The sequence below is a fragment of the Atractosteus spatula genome, chromosome 1 (genome assembly GCF_055471065.1).
Source record: "Atractosteus spatula isolate fAtrSpa1 chromosome 1, fAtrSpa1.hap1, whole genome shotgun sequence".
NCBI classification, from domain to species: domain Eukaryota; kingdom Metazoa; phylum Chordata; class Actinopteri; order Semionotiformes; family Lepisosteidae; genus Atractosteus; species Atractosteus spatula.
Window position 1 is genome coordinate 65,578,008 of NC_142706.1, and position 20,666 is coordinate 65,598,673.

At 35.5% G+C, this 20,666-nt stretch overlaps 1 protein-coding gene across 1 annotated transcript in view; it reads right to left on the reverse strand.

Annotated features, from left to right (window-relative positions):
- spock3 (SPARC (osteonectin), cwcv and kazal like domains proteoglycan 3) overlaps positions 1-20,666 on the reverse strand; it is a 106,138-nt gene that overhangs the window by 31,869 nt on the left and 53,603 nt on the right. Inside the window, exons 4-5 of the mRNA XM_088917703.1 lie at positions 15,731-15,845; positions 4,665-4,776 (exon numbers count right to left, since the gene is read on the reverse strand). Of these exons, the coding sequence (XP_088773829.1) occupies positions 4,665-4,776; positions 15,731-15,845 (227 nt within the window). The remainder of the gene's footprint in view (positions 1-4,664; positions 4,777-15,730; positions 15,846-20,666) is intronic.

Genomic DNA, 20,666 nt, shown 5'->3' on the forward strand with positions numbered 1-20,666 from the left:
AGTCTCATGCAATATTTGTTTCACATTTATTTGTTTATGAAATTATAACTCCTAATAGTGATTACTGGCCTAAGCACAATCCTTGGGGAAAATTATTTTATAAAAAGGGGTACTGCTGCAGGATGCTAAACATTTTATGCTATGGGATTTTTTTTTTCTTCTCCCAACTGCCAGATGTCCAATCACTACAGCAAAAACCCTCTCTAGGCTCTTTTAAAACATCAGCAGCTGATAACCCTTGAAAAGTGTTAAGTTGGTTCAGATATCCCAATGATAGGATCAATTTGGTCATTTACAGAAGAGGTGGAATGAAGACCTGCAGTCATTACGGTTTTTCAGGACTTCCAGGTATTGAACACTACTGACTTAAAGGGGATTTTAGTGGTTCACATTTGTCTGGATGTCTTAATGGTTTATTTTTGGCAGATTTCTAACATACAGTAATTAAATACCTCACAACTTTATTCTTTAATGAGGAAATACTGTATTTTTTTTTTTACATGGCAAGTTTTTCAACTAATTAATGTTAAGTGATAGAAAATGTGTGATACCAAATGTGTTTATCCTGATGAAGGCATTTTTGAGCTGAAATATTTACAGTGTATAAAAAATTACTATGAATTACAGAGTATGCATCCACTTTTTCTTCACAGTATATCGTTTTAAATGGTTCATGCTTTGTCAGCAAATTTCACTTCCCAATCTGTTGGAATTGTAAATTAAAATAAAAAAAATCATTACCATTCACTTGCTTTGGGTGCTGTTTTTATTTCAAATCAATCTCTTGACAGAAGTCACACCACGCAACACAACATTAGGGCTTCATTAATGAAAAACAAAATTTGATTAAAAAAATTATTATTTACACTTTTTAATTACTTTATCAGTCTCATATAGGACAGAAAGTATAAACACTAGGTCTGCTCTTGGTGCTATAACTCATCTTGCTTAATTTAGAGTTTTTTAAATGTATAAATTTACACTTTTAATGACACTATCTAAAGGCAATGTGTGATGGTCAGATAGGTAATGTCACAAAAAGAAAATGATTTAAACATCAGCAGCTTTAAATGGATACATGGTACAGTAAGTGGAGATGTGTCCTTCGAGAAGCAGAGAAGCAGAGCAGCAGCCAGCAATTTTAAAATACTATATTCTCAGTATCAGTAAACGGCTTTAATAATCTGCAAGAGCTGTTTTGTTTCCTTTATAACTTCGTAAGTCATTGAGATGAAATAACACAGCACTCTTGTGTCAACATTTGTATCCCACAGGTAAAGGCAATTTAGAGCCTTTTTCTCTGCCATATGTATTTTTGAGATTGAAGTCATGACATGGAAAATGATAATCCTTTCATAAAATGACTGTCCCCCATCCTCAACTGCCATTAGAAATCGGAACAAAGTGGTTCCTGTCTGATCTTTTAAACCATTTTTCACTGGCACATAGACAGCTCATAGGCAGGCTCATGGGTAAAATCTCTCTCATACACCATCTATTAGAAAGATGATAGAGTATACTTCTGACAGCAGAAGCAATAGTCCAGCCTTAAGCCAATAAATGTGCACCAGAGGAATAAATGTATTTTTAAATCCTTTAAGTTAGTGATAATCCTACTGGTAGTAACTCTTCTTAAGAATCACTCCAGTGCTCATTTGGCCTGACCCTTTATATCAGAATCATTAATGTCAAATGGAAGCTGATGAAATTTGTTGTACATAAAGCAGAAAAACAGTAAGCTGAGAGTCTCTAGGAAACAATATTTCCCATCATATAACAAAGCTGAGAAAAGAATTGTTCTAGGGACATCAGGCTTATCCTCTTAAAAACATCACATATGCTTGAGCAAATATTTGATAACATATTAACATATATAAAACAAGCAAGTATTTCTCATAGTGGTATATACTGATACATTTACTGTACTGTATATAATACATAATGTACACAAATTACATTGTTTACATCAGGGGTGTCAAAGTCTCTTTAAAGCTGCAACTGGCTGAAGAGCTACGAGAAGCTGTTAAATTTGTCCAGGTAAGCCAGAAACAGGTTTAGTTTGTTAAGGATTGAGTTGGAATGAAATCCCACAAACACACAGACCCTCCAGGACCTGGATTAAACATGCCTGGTTTACATCAAGGTCACAGAAGTGAAAAAAAAAGGAAGAGGAAAATATAAACATGTACTGTACATTAAAGTCCTTGAAATGTACAATATGTACAGGATCAAAAGAAAAGCCTACATTTTCTGAGAGAATGTTAATGGTTAAAATCATTAACGTTAATAAATAAATGTTACAATCTGAAAAAGAAATCTCGTCAGGATTTCTATTTTTAATTGTATTCTATTCATTTGTTTTTTTTACAAAATATGATTTTTATTTACAGTACACATTCTCATTTAAGACTGTTATTTTCCATCTTTTAAGCTCAATTAAATCTTACGGTCCTACCCATATAAAGGTTGTCAGTGCAAATAATTGGTCTTTTTTTGTTTTTATACAGCATGTTAAAATAACTGCAGCACAATTCACATGGTAACTTCTGGATCCAAAAAGAACTTCTTCCATACAAAACAAAATATACACATAAACTGCAAAAAGGCATTGGCCAGTATTTTCTTCAGGAATTATCCCATTGTTTGTGACTTTAGTCTAGTTAAAATGCTTCAAATGTATACCCATATCTTCAAACACCAGCATCCACTCAAACAGCTATCCTCTTCCTTACAGTATAGTATCCTGATCATACAGTCCCATCTTACTTTAATTTGCACAGCTTATTCATTTTGAATATAATCTTCACTAAATGCAGTATTTGAAGAAGGTGAACTTCAAATTACACAAATGAATGATGTTAAATGAAAAGGGAAAAAAGCTGTTATGTTGATGCAACTTTTATTATTATGCAAAAAGGATAAATTTGTGTAGTACTACAGGAATCTGTACTACAACCACTGTTCTCCTTTATTTCACTGATTTATATTCCAGATTAGGAAGTTCATTACTGAAGTTTGTAGACGACACCAAATAGGAGTATCAGCAAACACTGTAGAAGAAGCAAAGGATGTGAAAAAATACTGTAGATAAAATTCACAACTGGGCAAACACATGGGAGATGACATTCAATGTAGATTAGTGTAACGTACTGCAGGTAGTAAAACCACCTAGAAAGTATTATAAATAAATAATAAGTAGAATTTAAATCAAGGTAGGTAAACCACACCTAATCCTAAATTGAAAATTGGCTTTAATTGGAATACTGTACAGTATACAGTATGTTCCATAATGTGGACAGATAGCAATCTTTGGAATTGTTCCGTGTATAGTTAGTATAGGAAATGCAGTGCATTATTTAGATTTGCACGCAAGGGTTTGGTGAATGGTAAATAGTTTAACTTCTTTAGGACACCTGTTTTCTGTACAGGGACTGAATTTTTTGTATTTGCAGGTCACATATTGGTCTATTACAAGGGAAAGTTCCTTTTAAATATTAGCAGACGGACAAATCTCACTTTGGACCAAGAAATATATAAAGTTACACAACAAAGACAAGGCATTCAAGTCATCTAGTGATTGACCAGCCAGGTCTAAAATGCGATATTAATATGGAGAGCCATACTGTATTTACTTCCAACAGAATTTAGTTATATTATTATTCCATATGTCCATCATGTTTGACCTATACCGCATCTGTGAATAATAGGGAGGAATATGTTATGTCATTGTAGTACTTGTTCTCCATTCATGTTCATCTTATTTCCATTTTTGTACATTGCATTCTAACTGGGTTCTGCCAGTTCCCTATCTTTATTCTTCATTCATATTCATTTGCACTCTGTCACAGTGCTAATCTGATTGCAGGTGCAGAAAGACCGGTTAACATCATTCTTGACATACACCACTTTATTTGTCACTATTGTCCCCACTTATCCAGAGTTTACAGCCATGTTAGTCATAATATAGCAGGATTACAGCTGCAATTCATTTTGCACTTATTCCACAAAGCCCAGTAATGCAGATGCAGAAAGAGTCTTGAGATTTTCTCTTCAATCCATGCGATTTGAGGATCCATGTTTGCTCCTGGCCATAAGGACAAGGAAGTTTAAACCCCCTTCTATCTACAAATCACGAGCCTCTTGCATTGGGGAGCAGCTGGAGAGAATGGAGGTATGTTAAAATGACAAATGCTGGGAAACAATGGTCTAGAAACCTGTATTTATACCTCCAAACCGGCAGGAATCAGGTCTTGTTCTCCTAAACCTTCTTTAGGAACTTGTGCTTTATGTGTCTTAATGTAGACCAATGCTCAAAATTCAGTCTAGTTTACCAATCCAGCTGACATTCCAGTTTTGATGAATTCTGTCTCCATGGTTTGGTCCAAAAATGGTCAAAGCATATTTTTAAAACTAAATGTATAACCTTCACACTAGAAGAAAAATGAAGCTCAAGTATAACATTTTAAATAACACTTTACAATACCCTGGAGAGACTATTTGCCTGATGCATAAAACATGTTAAATGTTGTATAGAAAATCGAACTATATAGAGTAATACAATATTTGCTCCACTGTATATGTAAACGTGGCACATAGCCTCTCTTTAATTTAATGGTTTCAATGATATTTTCTGTATTTTGCGACTATGCCGCATCTTTATTCACCTTTGTGGAGTAGGTATGGCCGTCTGTTCCACAAACCGGAGAAGGATGGACAAATGAACATTGCTTGCATTTTGAAGATCCTGGCTTCTGTGTAAGCACCCCTTCTTTCATACTGGATAAGAGAGAGAAAGAAATCAAAATCACTCTTGCCCATTTGACAAAGCTATATCAGCACCTGCAAAGTTTATATTTTCACATTAGTTTTTATTTTTTTTTTACACAGTTGAGATGTAAGTTTCTGGCTAAGCTGTTTGACAGCCCTTTTAATATTTACACAGCTGAGGAATAAAAAGAATGATATAGCATTAGAATGTGTGACCTGAGTAGTTAAGAGTTTTACATTTAGTTACAGACATCGGTTTATAGGCAAATTTAACCGGCGAAAAAAATTACTGAACTCTGAACAATAAGTGAAAGACAGTGATATTAATGAAAAAAGTGGCTTCCGTGTGTAGACAGCAGGAAAGGAAAATATCAACTTCAAAATGTCATCACGACTTAAGCAGATTGAAGTCAAAGAGGATTCTCAGAGGAGGTAAAAAGGGCAGGGCCTCTATAAAAATCTTAAGTCTTAAATCAAGGAGTATTGGTTTAAATATTGAGCAACGCTGGCTCTCTGAAATAAAAAGGATTTAGAAAATGAATAGAAGAGCAGGCAGGCCTGGATACTGTTGGAGGAGGACACAAAGAGTGGTATGCTGGGTAAGAGAATTCTGTCATGATGCAAAGCTGTACTTGGTGAACACTAGAGATGCCACTGGATTAAAAGTGTGAGCATGCATACTAAAAGAGAGACAGATGGTTGCTCTGTTTTATTTAATATTACCAGAAATGCGTCAGGTATGTTTTAATACCCAAGGCTGGAACACATGGTAGGCTAATTAGCTACTTGCACATACAGTACAGTACTTTGGCCAGGCTCAAAATAAGCTTATCATTTATTCTTGATAATTGAGTTCTTTTATAGGCTGTTGAATACTTTCCTCACATAAAATATTCAGGAAATGCTTTAGGAGGTCAGTTTACAACACTAGACTCACAAATAAAGTTTTGTCATTTTCCTGCAGGACATGCAGATCATTCTTAACTTTGGCAACTTAAACTTCAAAGCTAGAGAGCTAGAATTTGTAATATGTAAGTTCGAGAAACAGACTGAAATAGCAAAGATCCTGTAGCTTCTAAACAGAAAATACATTTTGGTGAAAACATTTTTTTGGTGTGTGTGGTTCAGGAAAGTTCACTCTTTTTCTTGACTGATGTTCAGCTTGTTTTCAAGCAGTGCATTTTAACATGAAAAAATAAATAAAACCGAGATCTTAGGGGGCTCTGTTAGATTTTGTTTACAAGGTTATCCATTTTTATTAGGGAGACTGGAAGAAAGCACATTCGTAGAAAAAAATAAAATGATTGCTAGAAATTGAAACAGGGTTTCAAAACACTTTTTCAACACCCACCTAAATGTCTGTCAGTATTCAGCAGAAATATCTACAGTACAGTATACTACTGGAGCACACTTGAGGAAATATTAGGGAGTTATGAAAATCAGTTTAAACAGGCTATATACAGTACCAAAGAACAGGCCTCACAGCTGTTTTTTTTCTTCAATTAAAATGAATTAATTATGAAGCACATTGCTGTTACAGGCTTTCAAACAAAAGCATCTTTGTTTCTTAAAATTATGAAACAACAATAAAAACAATGTTTTTATTTCTAATGTCAGAAAGATTTGTTCCTCATCAACCAGAATTAATAGGCCCTCATATTAAGAATGTTGACACTTTTACACAACCAATGACACATTTACTGCAGCTTCTGAGGAAAAAAACAGAAAATACTTTTGATCTCAGGTTAACAGACTAATACGGACAAAATAACACTCATTATTGCTGAGTGTCCATTAATTGCGAATGTCTTTTGTTAGCTCATAAACACACTATTTTATGAGAAAAGAAGTATATATATATACACCACACAGTATATAGTTTCTAAATTGTTTGCCTTTTTTCTTAATAATTGCCATCAACACAATGACAATTGCTCATTTCTGTTATAAATAAACAAGCTATTTAATGTTTTATATACTGTACAACATTTGTTAAAACATAGTGTACAAAACACAAACATCACCCACCACAGGACATTGGCCTACCCTTTTTGGGTAACATCAATATTCCTAATTTTAAACTTGTGTAGTAGTTTTACCTTGATTTTTATGTTTTTATGTTTTTTTTTTACATGTTGTTTGCATTTCAGTTTAATTTTAAAAAATTGTTTTGTAAAAAAAGCTAAGGCAGTCAAAACAGAAACAATACCAATGGTAAGCAATTTGCGTACTCCCAGCTACAAGCATGGTTATATCCACAATAACGACAGCCTCACTTTGTGAAGTTAACTTTCTTTACTTCAACTGCCTGTAGTACAAATAAGGGAGAACAGGTAGAAGTCTGATACACAAACACATACAGTACAGCGTTACTCCAGCTCAACACTAGTAAACCCAGTGAGGAAACAAAACACATGTACAGTACTGTAGGTTCCTCCTATTTTCGTATACTCTAAACCAATTGCTCTACCCTACAGGGCATCACTGATATCCATGCCTTTTAGGTCTGTTTAAAGGTATGCTGTACCAAGGATGTTATTTATTATTTTATTATTTTATTGTGTCTGTATTGTGGGCAAGTTCAGCATTTCTGATTGTGCAGACCATATTCTCCTTCAGTGTGTTTTGACCGTTAAATCTGAAGTCTGTTAAAGCGAAGATCGTTAAACCGAGAGTTTACTGTATTATGGATTTCAACATTTGAATTTGAATGTCCGACCATTTTTCTAAAAGTCTTCTGTCTTGCCCATGTTGTTACCCTGTATAGGACTGCATAATGCATTAGCCGTAATGCCAGGTAAACATTTATCCCAGAGCCGTTATCATATGGTTTATTTCCTATTTACAAGGAAAAATCCTTAATTAAAAGTCCTTAATTCTGATTTTGTTTGTGTTCAAAACCATTTGCCAAACAGACTGAGAGTACAATCAGTATATTTTGTTTGCAACTAAACTAGCTGTTCAGAATGAAGTGAAGTGACCCTTAATCTAATGATTTAATCTAATCTGTGTAAAGTTAATAACTAAACAAAGTATGTAAAGACAGTAATTTAAATAAGGTGAAAGAGAAGTCACCACTGACTGCTTTAATTTATATTAAACATCTTAATTATATATCTTTGGCTTAATTTAATCTCAAAAGTAAAAAATATTCACCAAAACAGACAGATTTATAATTACAAAAACACTTAGATTTAAGTAATCAGAGGTTCTCTACAAATTACATGGAATTCACCCCCCTTGGACCTTTTCACATTTTACAGTAGGGGGTTTCACATTTGCGATTGGGATGTTTTGTCACTGTTTGACACAGACATTCTAAATCAAAGTGAAAACAAGCTTCTACAGAATGTCTACAAAATTAATTAGGATTTATTTTATCATAAATATGAGTAAGCCAGTTCCAGAGGGAAGCAAGTTTTCCAAAGCATGACATTACTTCTACCATTCTTCTGAATATCTCTTACTCCAACACTCTCCTAACCCAACTTTGTAATACTGAGAAAATTATAGTCTGGATTTTCCATTCTACAACAAGGTTTACAACTTGCAGTACACTGCTTTTGATTCTGTTTTCTCATTCTCTGTGAACTGTGGATTTGTATACCTTCACTCTGGTGCTTGTTGGTGGTTTCACTGATAATTTCTTAGGGTTTTCCTTGACAGCTCTGACACTTTTTCTGTCATCAACAACAGATGTTTTTCTTGGCTGACCCAGTCTTGGCTGAATCATAATCATACAGTACTTACTGTATGGTTTCTTTCATCTTCAGCACATTACAAATCATTAATTTTGGTGAGTCCTGTTTCTATGTTGTGGTTCTGATTGACTTTTCCCTTTCTTTCAGCTTCAAAATTGCCTGACTTCAAGAGAATTTTCATTTTGACTTTCAAATACAGAACTGAAGTCAAGGCACTGCAGGTTGATAGGATGCTCACACATGTCAGCCAATACTTTCACTCCTTCGTGATAAAGCAGTTCCATGCTAGCATGTGAATTGACATGAAAAGGTTAAGAGGTCTGAATGGACTTTATTTGAAAATAACATACTGAGGAGTTGTTTTTTTATGAGAAATGATTGTTATTAGAGTTCATGCAAAAATTCCAGTTTAGACTTCAGAATACCAATACTTTTGGAGAACACTGTACATTCATACATTAATTCGCAGACGCATTGGTGGCCATTTTGAGACACCAATTAACCTGGCAATGTGTCTTTGCATTGTGGGAGGAAACCGGAGCTGTTCATCTCTTAAATATTTAAAATATCAATTTTGTTAGTGCAGCATATCCTACTTGGCCATTATTGAATAACCTTAAAGTACATGTTTGTAGTGTTATTAGTCACATACCAGTTTGTTACTGAAAACAGAGGTTTCAGGAATTCTTAGATTTTATAAATTCCATAAATCATAAAACACTACCAGCAAGAACACATAAATACTTAATACTATTTTACAAAACCAGGTTTTCAATAATTTAATCTCTTAGTATATAAAAGTGATAGTTTTTTAATAGTGAAATCTAACTTTACAATCACTGGTTATACAGGGGATCAAGCAGTGCACATAAAAAACAGATATGATAATAAAATGATCATATATAGAATATTATTAGTTAAATATAACAAGTAAAAATTAAGAGATTACATGTTTTTGCTGAAATACAACAAAAGACGACATTTCATAAGTATTGATTCTAATGCTCAGATTTACACAGGTTATTATTTCAACACAGTTGTTCTGCTCTAGGTCACTGTGATGGACAGTCTTGTGTCAATTTTCAGTGATATGTTATCACAGCCATTACTCAACACCATCATGGTAGTATTATGAGATTTAAACACGCTTGTGTATTGGAAAATCGATGAAACAATAGATGTGCATGACAGATGACTGTCTTTTTTATCAAAGCTGCAAGGAAATGTATTCTGATCCATAAACACCATGCTGATGAGTGAAAATATGTACTGTTTCTTCCTCACAGTTCACGTTTAACATACATTTTGTCTTATATACTAATAGCTGAGAATATAAATCTAGATAGTTTACAGACATCCTTGCATTACAAGGGTAACTTTGAAAAGTATGTGAAGAAAAATTAGGCCATCTTGTAATCTGGCCATTGTTTTTGCCAGTTCAGACTGTAACAGTTTTAGCGCATTAAACTGGAGTAATTTACACAAATTATCCGTTGAAGAGGTAGAAGAGAGACACAGTCCAATCAGAATTACTTGTGCTATGCTGCCAGATTTTCTTGGTCCAGAATCCAACATTATACACTCAAATCACTTCACAGACCCTTGTTTGCCATCCATTCACTTTCTTGGCAAGGAATTACAGTCCATTTCTTCCTGCCAAAATTTTAATAATTGGACTACACATTTAAAGATTGAAATGTAACCAAACAAGCAAATATTACAGAAGAATCTAGTGCAGAACATAATCTTAAATATGCCCTTTCTAATATATTTATATTTACAGATGCTTTATAGAAAATCTACACTGAGAGGCAATAAAATGTCAACAAATGAGTACTGGAACCGAAATCAAACAGGAGAGATTCGTTTTTAACTTTAAAATCTGAAGCACAGTGGAGGCAATGTCACAGCCTGAAGGACATGCATGGTTGCCTCTAGAACTGGGTCACTCGACTATTGATAATGTAACTAATGGCAGCAGAAAAATGAATTCAGAAGTTAATAAACATTTTGTCTGCTTATGTAACAGCAAATGCTTCCAAACTTATTGGGTGATGTTTTGTCATGCAGCATTACAACGACCAAGGCAACTAAGGAGGTTCATCATGAGAAAAAAGTGGAAACTCTTAGACTGAGGTCAAGTCAATATCAAGAAATAAGTCCAATTGAGCATGCATTTTATATGCTGAAGTAATAAAATGGAGGTGAAATATTCCCAAAGAATATGCAAAAGCTCAAACTGGCTGCAGTAAAAGCTTCACAAAGCTTCTCAAGTGGACACATAAGATTTTGTGGAGCATAATGGGCTGTAGACTTCATACAATTACTGCCAAAAAGGGATATGCAACCAAATACTGACTTTTACAGTCTGAAATTTTGTGCCTCAAGACTTATAGATACTTGAAATCACTGGATTTAACATAAAGCATGTCATCCAGAATGCACAATAAAATTAATTAATAAATTAGTTACATAATTTCGTATTCTTTATTGAGTAGATTTAAAGAAGCAGTAGATTAAATGAAGCTACCATCTCACTAATATCTAACACATCACAAGTGCCACCTATCAACAATGTCTTCCAGAATTTGCTGATAAAACATCCAATTCATTGTTCTGTCAATGATGGGCAAGCCATCCAGGTTCTGAGATAGCAAAGTAGCCTCAAACCAAGATACTTTCATCTCCGTGCTTAATGGAGTTCTTCTGTGGGGGGGCAGTGTTTGGTTTTTTGTTACACAAGTCAGTTTTCACTGTGGCCAAAAATTTCAACTTTTGACTCATTTGTCGAGAAAAGATTCTTCCAGTAGTACTGTAGATAGCTCTTTGGTGATGTTGAGATGGGTGGTAATGTTTTTATTAACGAACAATGGTTTCTTCCTGGCTATCTAACCTGTGACTAACCCACTGGTTATTGGTTACTTGGCTATAAGTCTAAGAGAGCTCAAAGAAATCACAAAACAATATTGGCCAATCAAAACAATAGAGCCCATTTTTTTCTGAAAGGTCTCTACTGAAAGAAAAAAAAAGTGAAAAATAAACAAAACTGCAGTTTTCCCCAGGAAAGTTTAAAAAACGGGCCTAAAATTAGCCATGCTGTGGAACAGCACATTAATAATCTTACACCAAAAAAAATCTAGACCAAATTAACTTGCTACTCCATAAGCGCCAGATTAAATATTCTAAGCTCCACATGTCCTTTCCTCTTGATGGACAGATAAGACTCCAGGCAAGAGACATTTGTATTGTGTATTTGTAACATCTGTTGCACAAAATGGTGGCATAAATAACAAGGACAGCATTTTCCACAAATATACAATCAATACAATATCAATACCAAAAGAGTTTTCATAATCTAACTATACATAGTGCTTTCCAATATCACCTAGACATCTGTGTAGTATCTCCAAAACATAGGAAAATGCTCTTCATAAGGGTTGTGAGAGTAAATATGATCGTATTACAAGAATGTAATGATGTGGTGAGGTCAAAAACAGTTGCGTCTGACCGAGAGCTCACAAGCAAGGCTCAGGCGGTGGTGAGGTGGAAAACACCACGACAAAAGAAAAAGAAGAGCCAAAAAAGAAAAAAAAGAGATACAGAAATAAACCCTACACTCAGGGCTCCAGAGCAGTAGTGATAAGGTACGGGGAAAGTGCTGAAATAAGTAAGCAAGTGCAAAAAATGTTGAGAAAAAAGAAAACTGGCTTAAAGAAACCATGAGGTAGCAAACACTCAGTAGCTCAGCCCGGAGTGAAGGGTGAGGTAAGTATTTAAGGGAAAGGAACTCCTAAAGAAATAATAAATTGCATTATTACATATATAAATATATTTGTTTTTGTGTGTTTGTACTAGTACACAAAATACAGAAGCTTACATCTTGATTTTTCTGTGTAAGCCAGGGATGTATTAATGATTGCTCTTTGTTACTTCTATTTAGTTACTGTATATAATAAAGTCTTGAGACCCATCTGTAGGTGTGATAATTTATTAATTACTCTCATCAGGGGCTGTACAGTATGTATGGCACCGGTGCTCATTATTAATTTATAATCCTGAAGAGGGTTATATGAACTATCCTGAGGCATTTATTTGGTAGAACTAAAAAAAAGATGTTCTTAAAATGTTCCTAATGTTTACACATTACACATTTTGTACTTTTCAATTTGTGATAAATAAAAAGACACCTCTGACTTTGTTGTTTACTGCTTTTCTTTTTCAAATAGACAGTCTTCTGCTGATGATCGATTTAACTGATCAGGTCTGGATGGCGCTTTTACAGCTGTAAAGAATTAACATCAGTGGGGACCTTAGCCAAAATCATGGAGAACTACACTGAAATCACAGAGTATTGAGTCTTTTTCATCCATTTCTTTCCAATTTGTGAATTATTATTAATATTTCTAAGTATACTGTCATTTATTGTCTAAGTAACAGTCTGACCAACATACTGTAGGTTTTTATTGCTTTTAGTGAACTTGGAATGGAAAAAAGTAATTCCAAATGAGTTTATTCAAGTGACTATTGTTTTTGTCTCTATCTGGCACATATATTGATGAAACACATTTAAGTTTAAGTTTAAAGCAATAAAAGAGCAAACATCCATCTGGAACTGGTAGGTTTAAAATTTGGTCTTGTCCATATGTCCTGTCACAACCTTGAATCTGCAATAGTGCCTGACAGGCTTAACAACACTGTCTGACAGACAACAGACAGGCACTATTGCAGATGCAAGGCACATTTATATTGAGTCCTTTCTGAAAACAAGGTCAGTAGAGCAGTTTAGATATTACTTTAATATCTGGCATATACAGTAGCTAAAGGTACATATGTTATTATATGTTCCTTTATATATTATTAAATATATATATTATTTGCATATTGATATATATGCAATATAGATATATATTATAGATTTTATGCACATATACTCTATATAATGTTCATTGATTAATTTGCACATTGGTATTTACAGTTTTTCCACAGTTTATTTCAAAGAACAGGAAAGCATATTGCAAAGTTGGCAACACAGTCACCACTGTAAGGAAACTGCATCATTGAAATGTGCTATAAAGGATTAACTTTACCCACAGCTCTAAAGGGATTGAGAATCTGATACTAGATAAATGGATAGGCATGGTTAATCTAATCACATTTCAAATAAAAATAGCGGTCAATGTATATTTCACTGACTGTGAACACTTAATGGACACCAAAAGTCCAGTTAAACCAGTAACCTGCTAGTTGTGGCTTGAAAAGAGCTGAGTAGCAATAAAAACCCACAGACATATTGGCTCTCCTGGACCAGGATAACGTATTTTTATTTCTGTACTTCCCAGAACTATCTCACATTTTTCTTGCATAACTACATTTTTTATATTTATGTGTAGTTTAGAATTCCTAAATCCTTACTTTTTGACTATTCCCACATATATCGTTAGCAAATTTATCACAAATACACTGAAATATTTAGGAATTCTGTGAACTCTCTAGTTTACTCTCTAGTTTCTTAAAGTAAAGCTTGCATTATTCGAATTAATATAAACTTATTATTTCATTATACTGGGAGCCAAACCATTTAAATGAGATTCTAATTCTTCTCTATTGTCTCTACTGTTGTTTCTACTGTCTCTGCAGACACAGACCGCAGTCTTGCTCTATGTGGTTTAGCATGCAATGCTGATGAACCCTAATAAAGGTGAAAGATCTGTCAGTGGCTCAGCACTGTAACATGTTAAGAGCTAATTAACATTCATTCCCAATATATACCTGTATATGGAAGAGCAGTACTCCAGGCACAAGCTCTGTGGGGCTTCACTCCATATGATGATCGAGCTCTTACTATTACTCTGTGTATCCTATCCTGAAGCTAGTTTTCCTATTGCATGTTGAACCATTATTTTTTAAAGCTTTAGGTTTAATAATGAGTCAATCTTGTCAAATGCTTTCTGGAAAATTCATAGTTTGCACAAATCCAAATAAGAAGCAACAGGGAGAAAAATACACAAAATCACCCATGCTTGCAACTTATTGCTCTTCATGTATGATTGCGTATGAATAGTGTTGAAATTATTATTTCACATTTGATAAATGTACTGTATATGTTTGCAGATATGTATTAAAAGATAAGTGTTACTTATGTATGATTTAATTTAGGCATGGCATAATCCTAAAGATGGTAAAACAAACGTCACGATCGCTAACCCCTCCTCTTAAGGGCGCTCCAGCCCTTCCTTGTTTTCTCCCATTGTCTGCACCTGTTCCCTATTCCCGCTCCCCCTTAAAAGCCAGATGCGGACTTCACTCCTGGTTCCTCATTGAACTCTGCTTCGTGAGAGCCCAGGGTCCTGCTGCGTCTGGCTCCGTTATGGTTTTAACCTTTTGTTCCTGATTCCCTGCCCTGCCAGTCCCGACCCGGCTCATGCTTTTAACCCTTGGATGGATCTCCTGGCCTTGGACTCTACTCTTCCGTTTGGATTCCCCGTTTGGACTTTGGCTTTGTTTGTTCGCCCGGACTCACTTCCCCAGGACACCTGCTCACCTTGGACACGCCCCCCTGTATCCAGACCCTTTCCTGCATGACTTTCTCCCTAGTGTATCTTCACAATTCCGGATCGTGTCGTCTGCATAGGGCCCGGAAAGAACTGTACGTGACAACAATTCCTTTGAACAGTGACTAGAAGTCTCTCCACCTTCTATAGCATATATTTATAGCATAGCCTCCAACATGCTATCTCTCTCAATTGAATTCTTTACTGCATTAAAACAAAATATAATTTCAATATAACAGGTGCAGTATTTGCCACATCTTCCCATTTTGTATTTAGTTTTTATAATTATTTGTCAGAATTATTTATTTTTGAAAATTTCCTCAAAATTAAAATGATAATAATTATAATGATCATCAAAAGAAACATATAAACTATATTTATATACTGTACATGTGTTAGAAAATAAAGGATGTTAATTTTGTTTTGACATTTGTGATTGATTAATGCTGAAAGACCAGTACAATCAAGTGACTTTAAACATTGTATAAGTCAATTCTTTCAACTCATGAGTGGAATTTCAAAATTAGTTTAAAAAATATTTTATTTTGGTCATAAAAATAGCTAAAAAGATATTTTCAGATGCTCAGTAAATCATTTTCACACACACAAAAACACAAAAAATGAAAATGGCCTCTTTGCTAGTAAACTGGATAGGGCTAAGTAAATCAGACAGCTAACAAATTAACTAGTGTATGAAAAATGTTTTTTTACCTGTGTGTCATCCTTCTTTGACTAACGCAATTTGCTGTTTGGTAGTCCTGGGCCACACACACTTTATGACGGCTACATTTAACCTTTAAGCAGGGATCTCTGGTGGGGTCCAGAGCTAGAAATTTGATAAAAAGTGAGAGAAGTTAATTTATTTTTATTGTATGAAAGCTGTTGCATTTTTTCTATATACAATACATAACACCTTGACTATTTATAGGATTAAAAAACAAAAGGCAAGGAAGAATAAAATGACTTCCATAGGCTATACTATATAAATATGATTTTTTATTATAATACCCTGTATTTTATTATCCTGTAATTAACTTTTTGTGCTTAACAGTTCCAGCATTCTATGGCAGCTTACTGTTGCATGCATATATTCTCCCAAATCAGTCAATTAGTGAATGAAAACAGGTGTTTATGACTATCTTTAGTAGCACATGTTAATATCACACAGCTGAATACACCCAAGGGAAAAGTAACAGACCACTTATCTGCACAAGCCACTGATGGTTTACCTTGATGGGATAAAATATGCACATCTGACCATAGAATTGTAGAAGCTGTTTACACAAAATGCAAATATAATTCATATAAATTATCATGCATGTTTTTTCTACATTTTAATTCTAAGTCATTTGAATTTTATTTTTTCTCTAATAAATTAAACACTGAGCACAGAGAGTTTGTCTGACACTAAATACACACTGTACTGTATTACAGTATACTGACACTGTGGACACCTATTCATATCCTATTTTATAATAAAAATTAAAACTATCCATATCATCACCATATTAAGAACAACATTTCCTGTTATAAAAGAACATACTTCACATGCTGTAGTATTTACTGGTATTTTCCCTCTCCAAAACCTATGAAAATATCACATTTTGGAAGGTAATATTTTATATTTACTCTTATTAATTGGCCATCTATTGCACATACTGTACATTTGGTCACTATCATTCACGGTCAAGAGTGATTGTCTTTTACAAGCAAGAAGATAACTTAATAGAAAAATGTGGGTTCCACTATCTCTTGCTGGTTGAGCAGGTCTTTTCTTGGGAGGTATGTGGTTGTGCACTAAGTAATGGCAAGCTCTCTCCTTGACACTCTTGCTTTGTTTCCTTGTTCTTATTCTGACAACTTTTCAATTTCAAAGCTGGGCTTCTTCCTGGATATTCTTCTTTTTTTCTGGTTCAGTTAAGGGCCAAAATCTCACTGGAGGTCATATTGATGTTATATTTCTTTATCTTTGCTTTTTCTCTTATCTGTGAAAAGCTCCTTCTGTAGTATCCTGGTGCGATTGCCTAGATGAAGCAAGGATAATAAGGGAGCAAGATGGCAGATGACCATATTTCTATTCTTGTAGTGACTTTTTGGGAGAGAACAAAGATGTTACTGCATTTCTCCTACCATGTGATACAAAAAATTGTCCTCAAAAAGCTTTGGTAACATGACTCTAGTCCTTTTAAATTCATAATACAAACCACTGATCAATCACTTAATGTTTAGAAGAGCTAATTAATGCAGGGTTAAATGTGTTGACTATAATACCTGGGTGAACAGGCTCATGGTCAGTCTCAAACATAAGCATCATCATTCAGAAACTCGAAGACGTACTGAATTAAAGGAATGAATCAATGCATCATCAAACATACTCCATCCTTCCATCCATTTCCTAAGTGCACTTCCAATTCAGGGTTGCGGAAGAGCCGGAGCCTATCCCCGCAAGGAAGAGGCGCAAGGCAGGGGCAGGGTACACTCAGGACGAGACGCCAGTCTATTGTAGGGCAGGCGCAAAGACATGCACACTAGCACAAGGGCCAATTTTCCCAGAGCACAATTAACCTAGCAGTATGGATTTGGAATGTGGGAGGAAACCACAGCGCCTGGATGAAACCCACAAACTACAAACTGCAAACCAAAGCAGACAGCAGCCCCTCTCTGGGACTGAACCTAGGGCCCCAGCATTGCGCGACAACAATGTGGACTACTGTGTCACGGCATCACCATGCCTCCCTCAAACATATTCATTTCATATTAAACTATTAAATAGTTCAATTCTCAAGTGTTAATATGGTAATACTAAGTGTTTTGGCATCCTCATTACTGCTTACAGTACTCCTGGTGAGGGTCACAGTGGTAGAAGGTTGGCATTCCCAGGCCAGCCATGAGATATGATACCTCCAGCGTGACCTGGCTCTGCCCCTGGGTCTCTTCCTAGTGGGTCGCACCCAGTACACCTCCAGCAGGAAGCCCCGGGGGGAGATCCTCACCAATGCCCGAGCCACCTCAGTTTGCTCCTCTTGATCTGGAGGAGCAGTAGCTCTACTCCAACTTTAATGATTTACCAAAAAATGAATCATCAGGAACACTCTTTGATTGTTTGTGTCTTACCCTGGTTTTAGCCCACAGATAGCTACACAAATTCTTCTAAACAATACACTTTTTAATGAATCCAGTTAAGCGCTCCTAAATTTTGCTACCCCCCCAGTCATTAGAAAATGAATGACTGACATTAGTGATTGACAGCCTGGCGATTCCTGTTGTGTCTTCGAATGATGTGACATGGTGTACAGTTTCTAAATATGCATGAACATGATATGGTTAGGCCAATAGGTTTATTTATCTGGATTAAAAAACACCATATCAGACTTAACCCAGCTGTTGCTCTGTTGGGTGAGCTAGCACCTGTTCCACCCACCTGTCACTCAGCGCCAGTTGCAATAGACACGAATTGACAGGAGAGCTGGATTACCATCTCAGACTCTGCTCTGGGCTCTGATATAGAGTGTGGACTCTGAGCCTCTGTATTCTCTAGCTTTGTTCTCTCTGTGCTTTGAAGATGTCCGTCCGTGTTTTTGAATTTTTCGTTGCCTGACTCTGACTTGTTCTCTCAACCTTCCTGGTTACGCTCCCCAAGTTACCTGAACTTGTCCAATCCTCTGCAGTGCTTCGACCTCTAACCTGCTTGACCATCCCACTTGGAGTACACCTTGTGCTTCTGCCTGTCTCCAACTCAGCTGTGTGGTTTCCTGGCTGTGCAGCTGCATCTCTGGCTGCCTGCCTACGATCTCAGCTTGGAAACCCTCATGCTATGCCACCATCCCACCAGCAGCTTTGCAGCTCTAGTCTGCCTGTGCACTGCAACGCTCTGCTCTCCTGACTGCATGCTGCCTGAGCAGCTCCCCACTGTGGCTGCAATTCCCCAGGTCTCAGCTGCCTCTCACCCAACAAGTGGGTTCTTCTATACAACTCCCAGTCCACTGCCAGTCCCACAGAGCAGCGGGATCATTCTACACCAAAGTTGATACAGTATTTGCAGCAGTTTCCTCAGAACTGTTTCCATGTTTGTATAAGGGATTATATTCTCTTTATTGCTGAGGCAGGCTTTGGAAAATTCAGCAAGAGCTCAAGTGAACCTGTAGCAGCATTCAATAAGTCAGCTGCACTGCAGCAGGATGCTTTGTAATGAAATGGAATATAGTCATCACAGTTACTGAAAATAGAGAATATAGAATGATGTACACTTGTTTTACTCCTAAATGGGATTTAAAGGCACAGTATTATTAATTTATTCAGTTGACTATTTTATCCATATCAATTGCTGTTTGTAAGTTATGTTTGCTGGTCATTTTACTTGATCAACTTGAATGAAGTTCTTTGCTATAGGGTAATACAGCAGTATCCCGTGTAGGATGTGAATCCACAATCTTCCATTTATGAATCCAGAGGCTTAACCTGCGCTCCACACTGTTGTCTATAGTTGATATATTGCTGAGGATTACTTGAGGAACTCAGGCTGGGATTCTGGGGGAAGATCATCATCAAGATATGAGATGGCTAAGGAGAATTTCTGTAATGATATTTAGTACTGATGATGCTGGTGATAGACAGGTGAGGAAAATCTCTCTTGACATGTCTCCTTTTTAAAAGATTGTCATGACCTTGGCATTCTTGAAATAATTTAGGATTTCCTCTTCGTTTTAGATCTGTATAATAAGGGTGTGAAGATGTGTTATTTCTTGTCCAACGAGATTTAAAATGATTTTTAAGGGAATTTCATCACCCCCTGCTGTTTTGTTGTTCTTCATTTGTGTGATGTCTTTTATAATCCCTTTAAGTGTTGTCGGAGGTCCTGTGCAATCTCTGATGGGGTGTTTTGGGTTGGAATTGAAATACTGTACTATCATTGAATCTTGAATCATGAATTCTTTATTGAATAGATCTTTAAAAACACTCCTTCCAGTGATTGCTTCCCTTGTGATGATCATAGTGATCAAAACCTTTCCTTATCTGGATTCATTCCAGATAGTGGCATCTCTTCAAACTCTGGCTTTCAGGCTTCCAATTAGAATACATCTCTTTTCCTTCATAATCTTGACCAAATTATGGAATTGTCATAGAAATCTTCCTTAGTTGTGTTGTATGAACAAACAGTAGGTGCATATGTGGAAATCACATACTGTAGGTGTGTTGGTTCCCTGCTAATTAGAGCAAAGAATCTAAATGAAGTTATCTGAGGGGAGTTTTGATTCATAAACAGACACACAAAATAAACAGGTAATTATCTAAAAGTTATCACTTTCCCAACTCCCTTAGACTGAGAAAGTAATTAGAAGATACTAATCTTACTGTAGTTTAAACAAAAAATATTTTTAAAATGTATTTTTTAAAGTATTTTGCAACCAGCAGAATTAGTGTCAAAGAAAAGTGTTCCCTAGGTTCAACAATAATAAAGTAGAACTGTATACTATTTGTACACATCTGTCTGTATCTATGCAAACGTACATTGTATATACAGTACAGCATACAGAATATATGCACAGTACGTTCTAAGCAAATATTAATTTACAGTATGAAGCTAAAACATGGCAGGGCATTTTATTTTTAAATAAAAGTATCGTAGAACACAGTGGAATTGCACTTG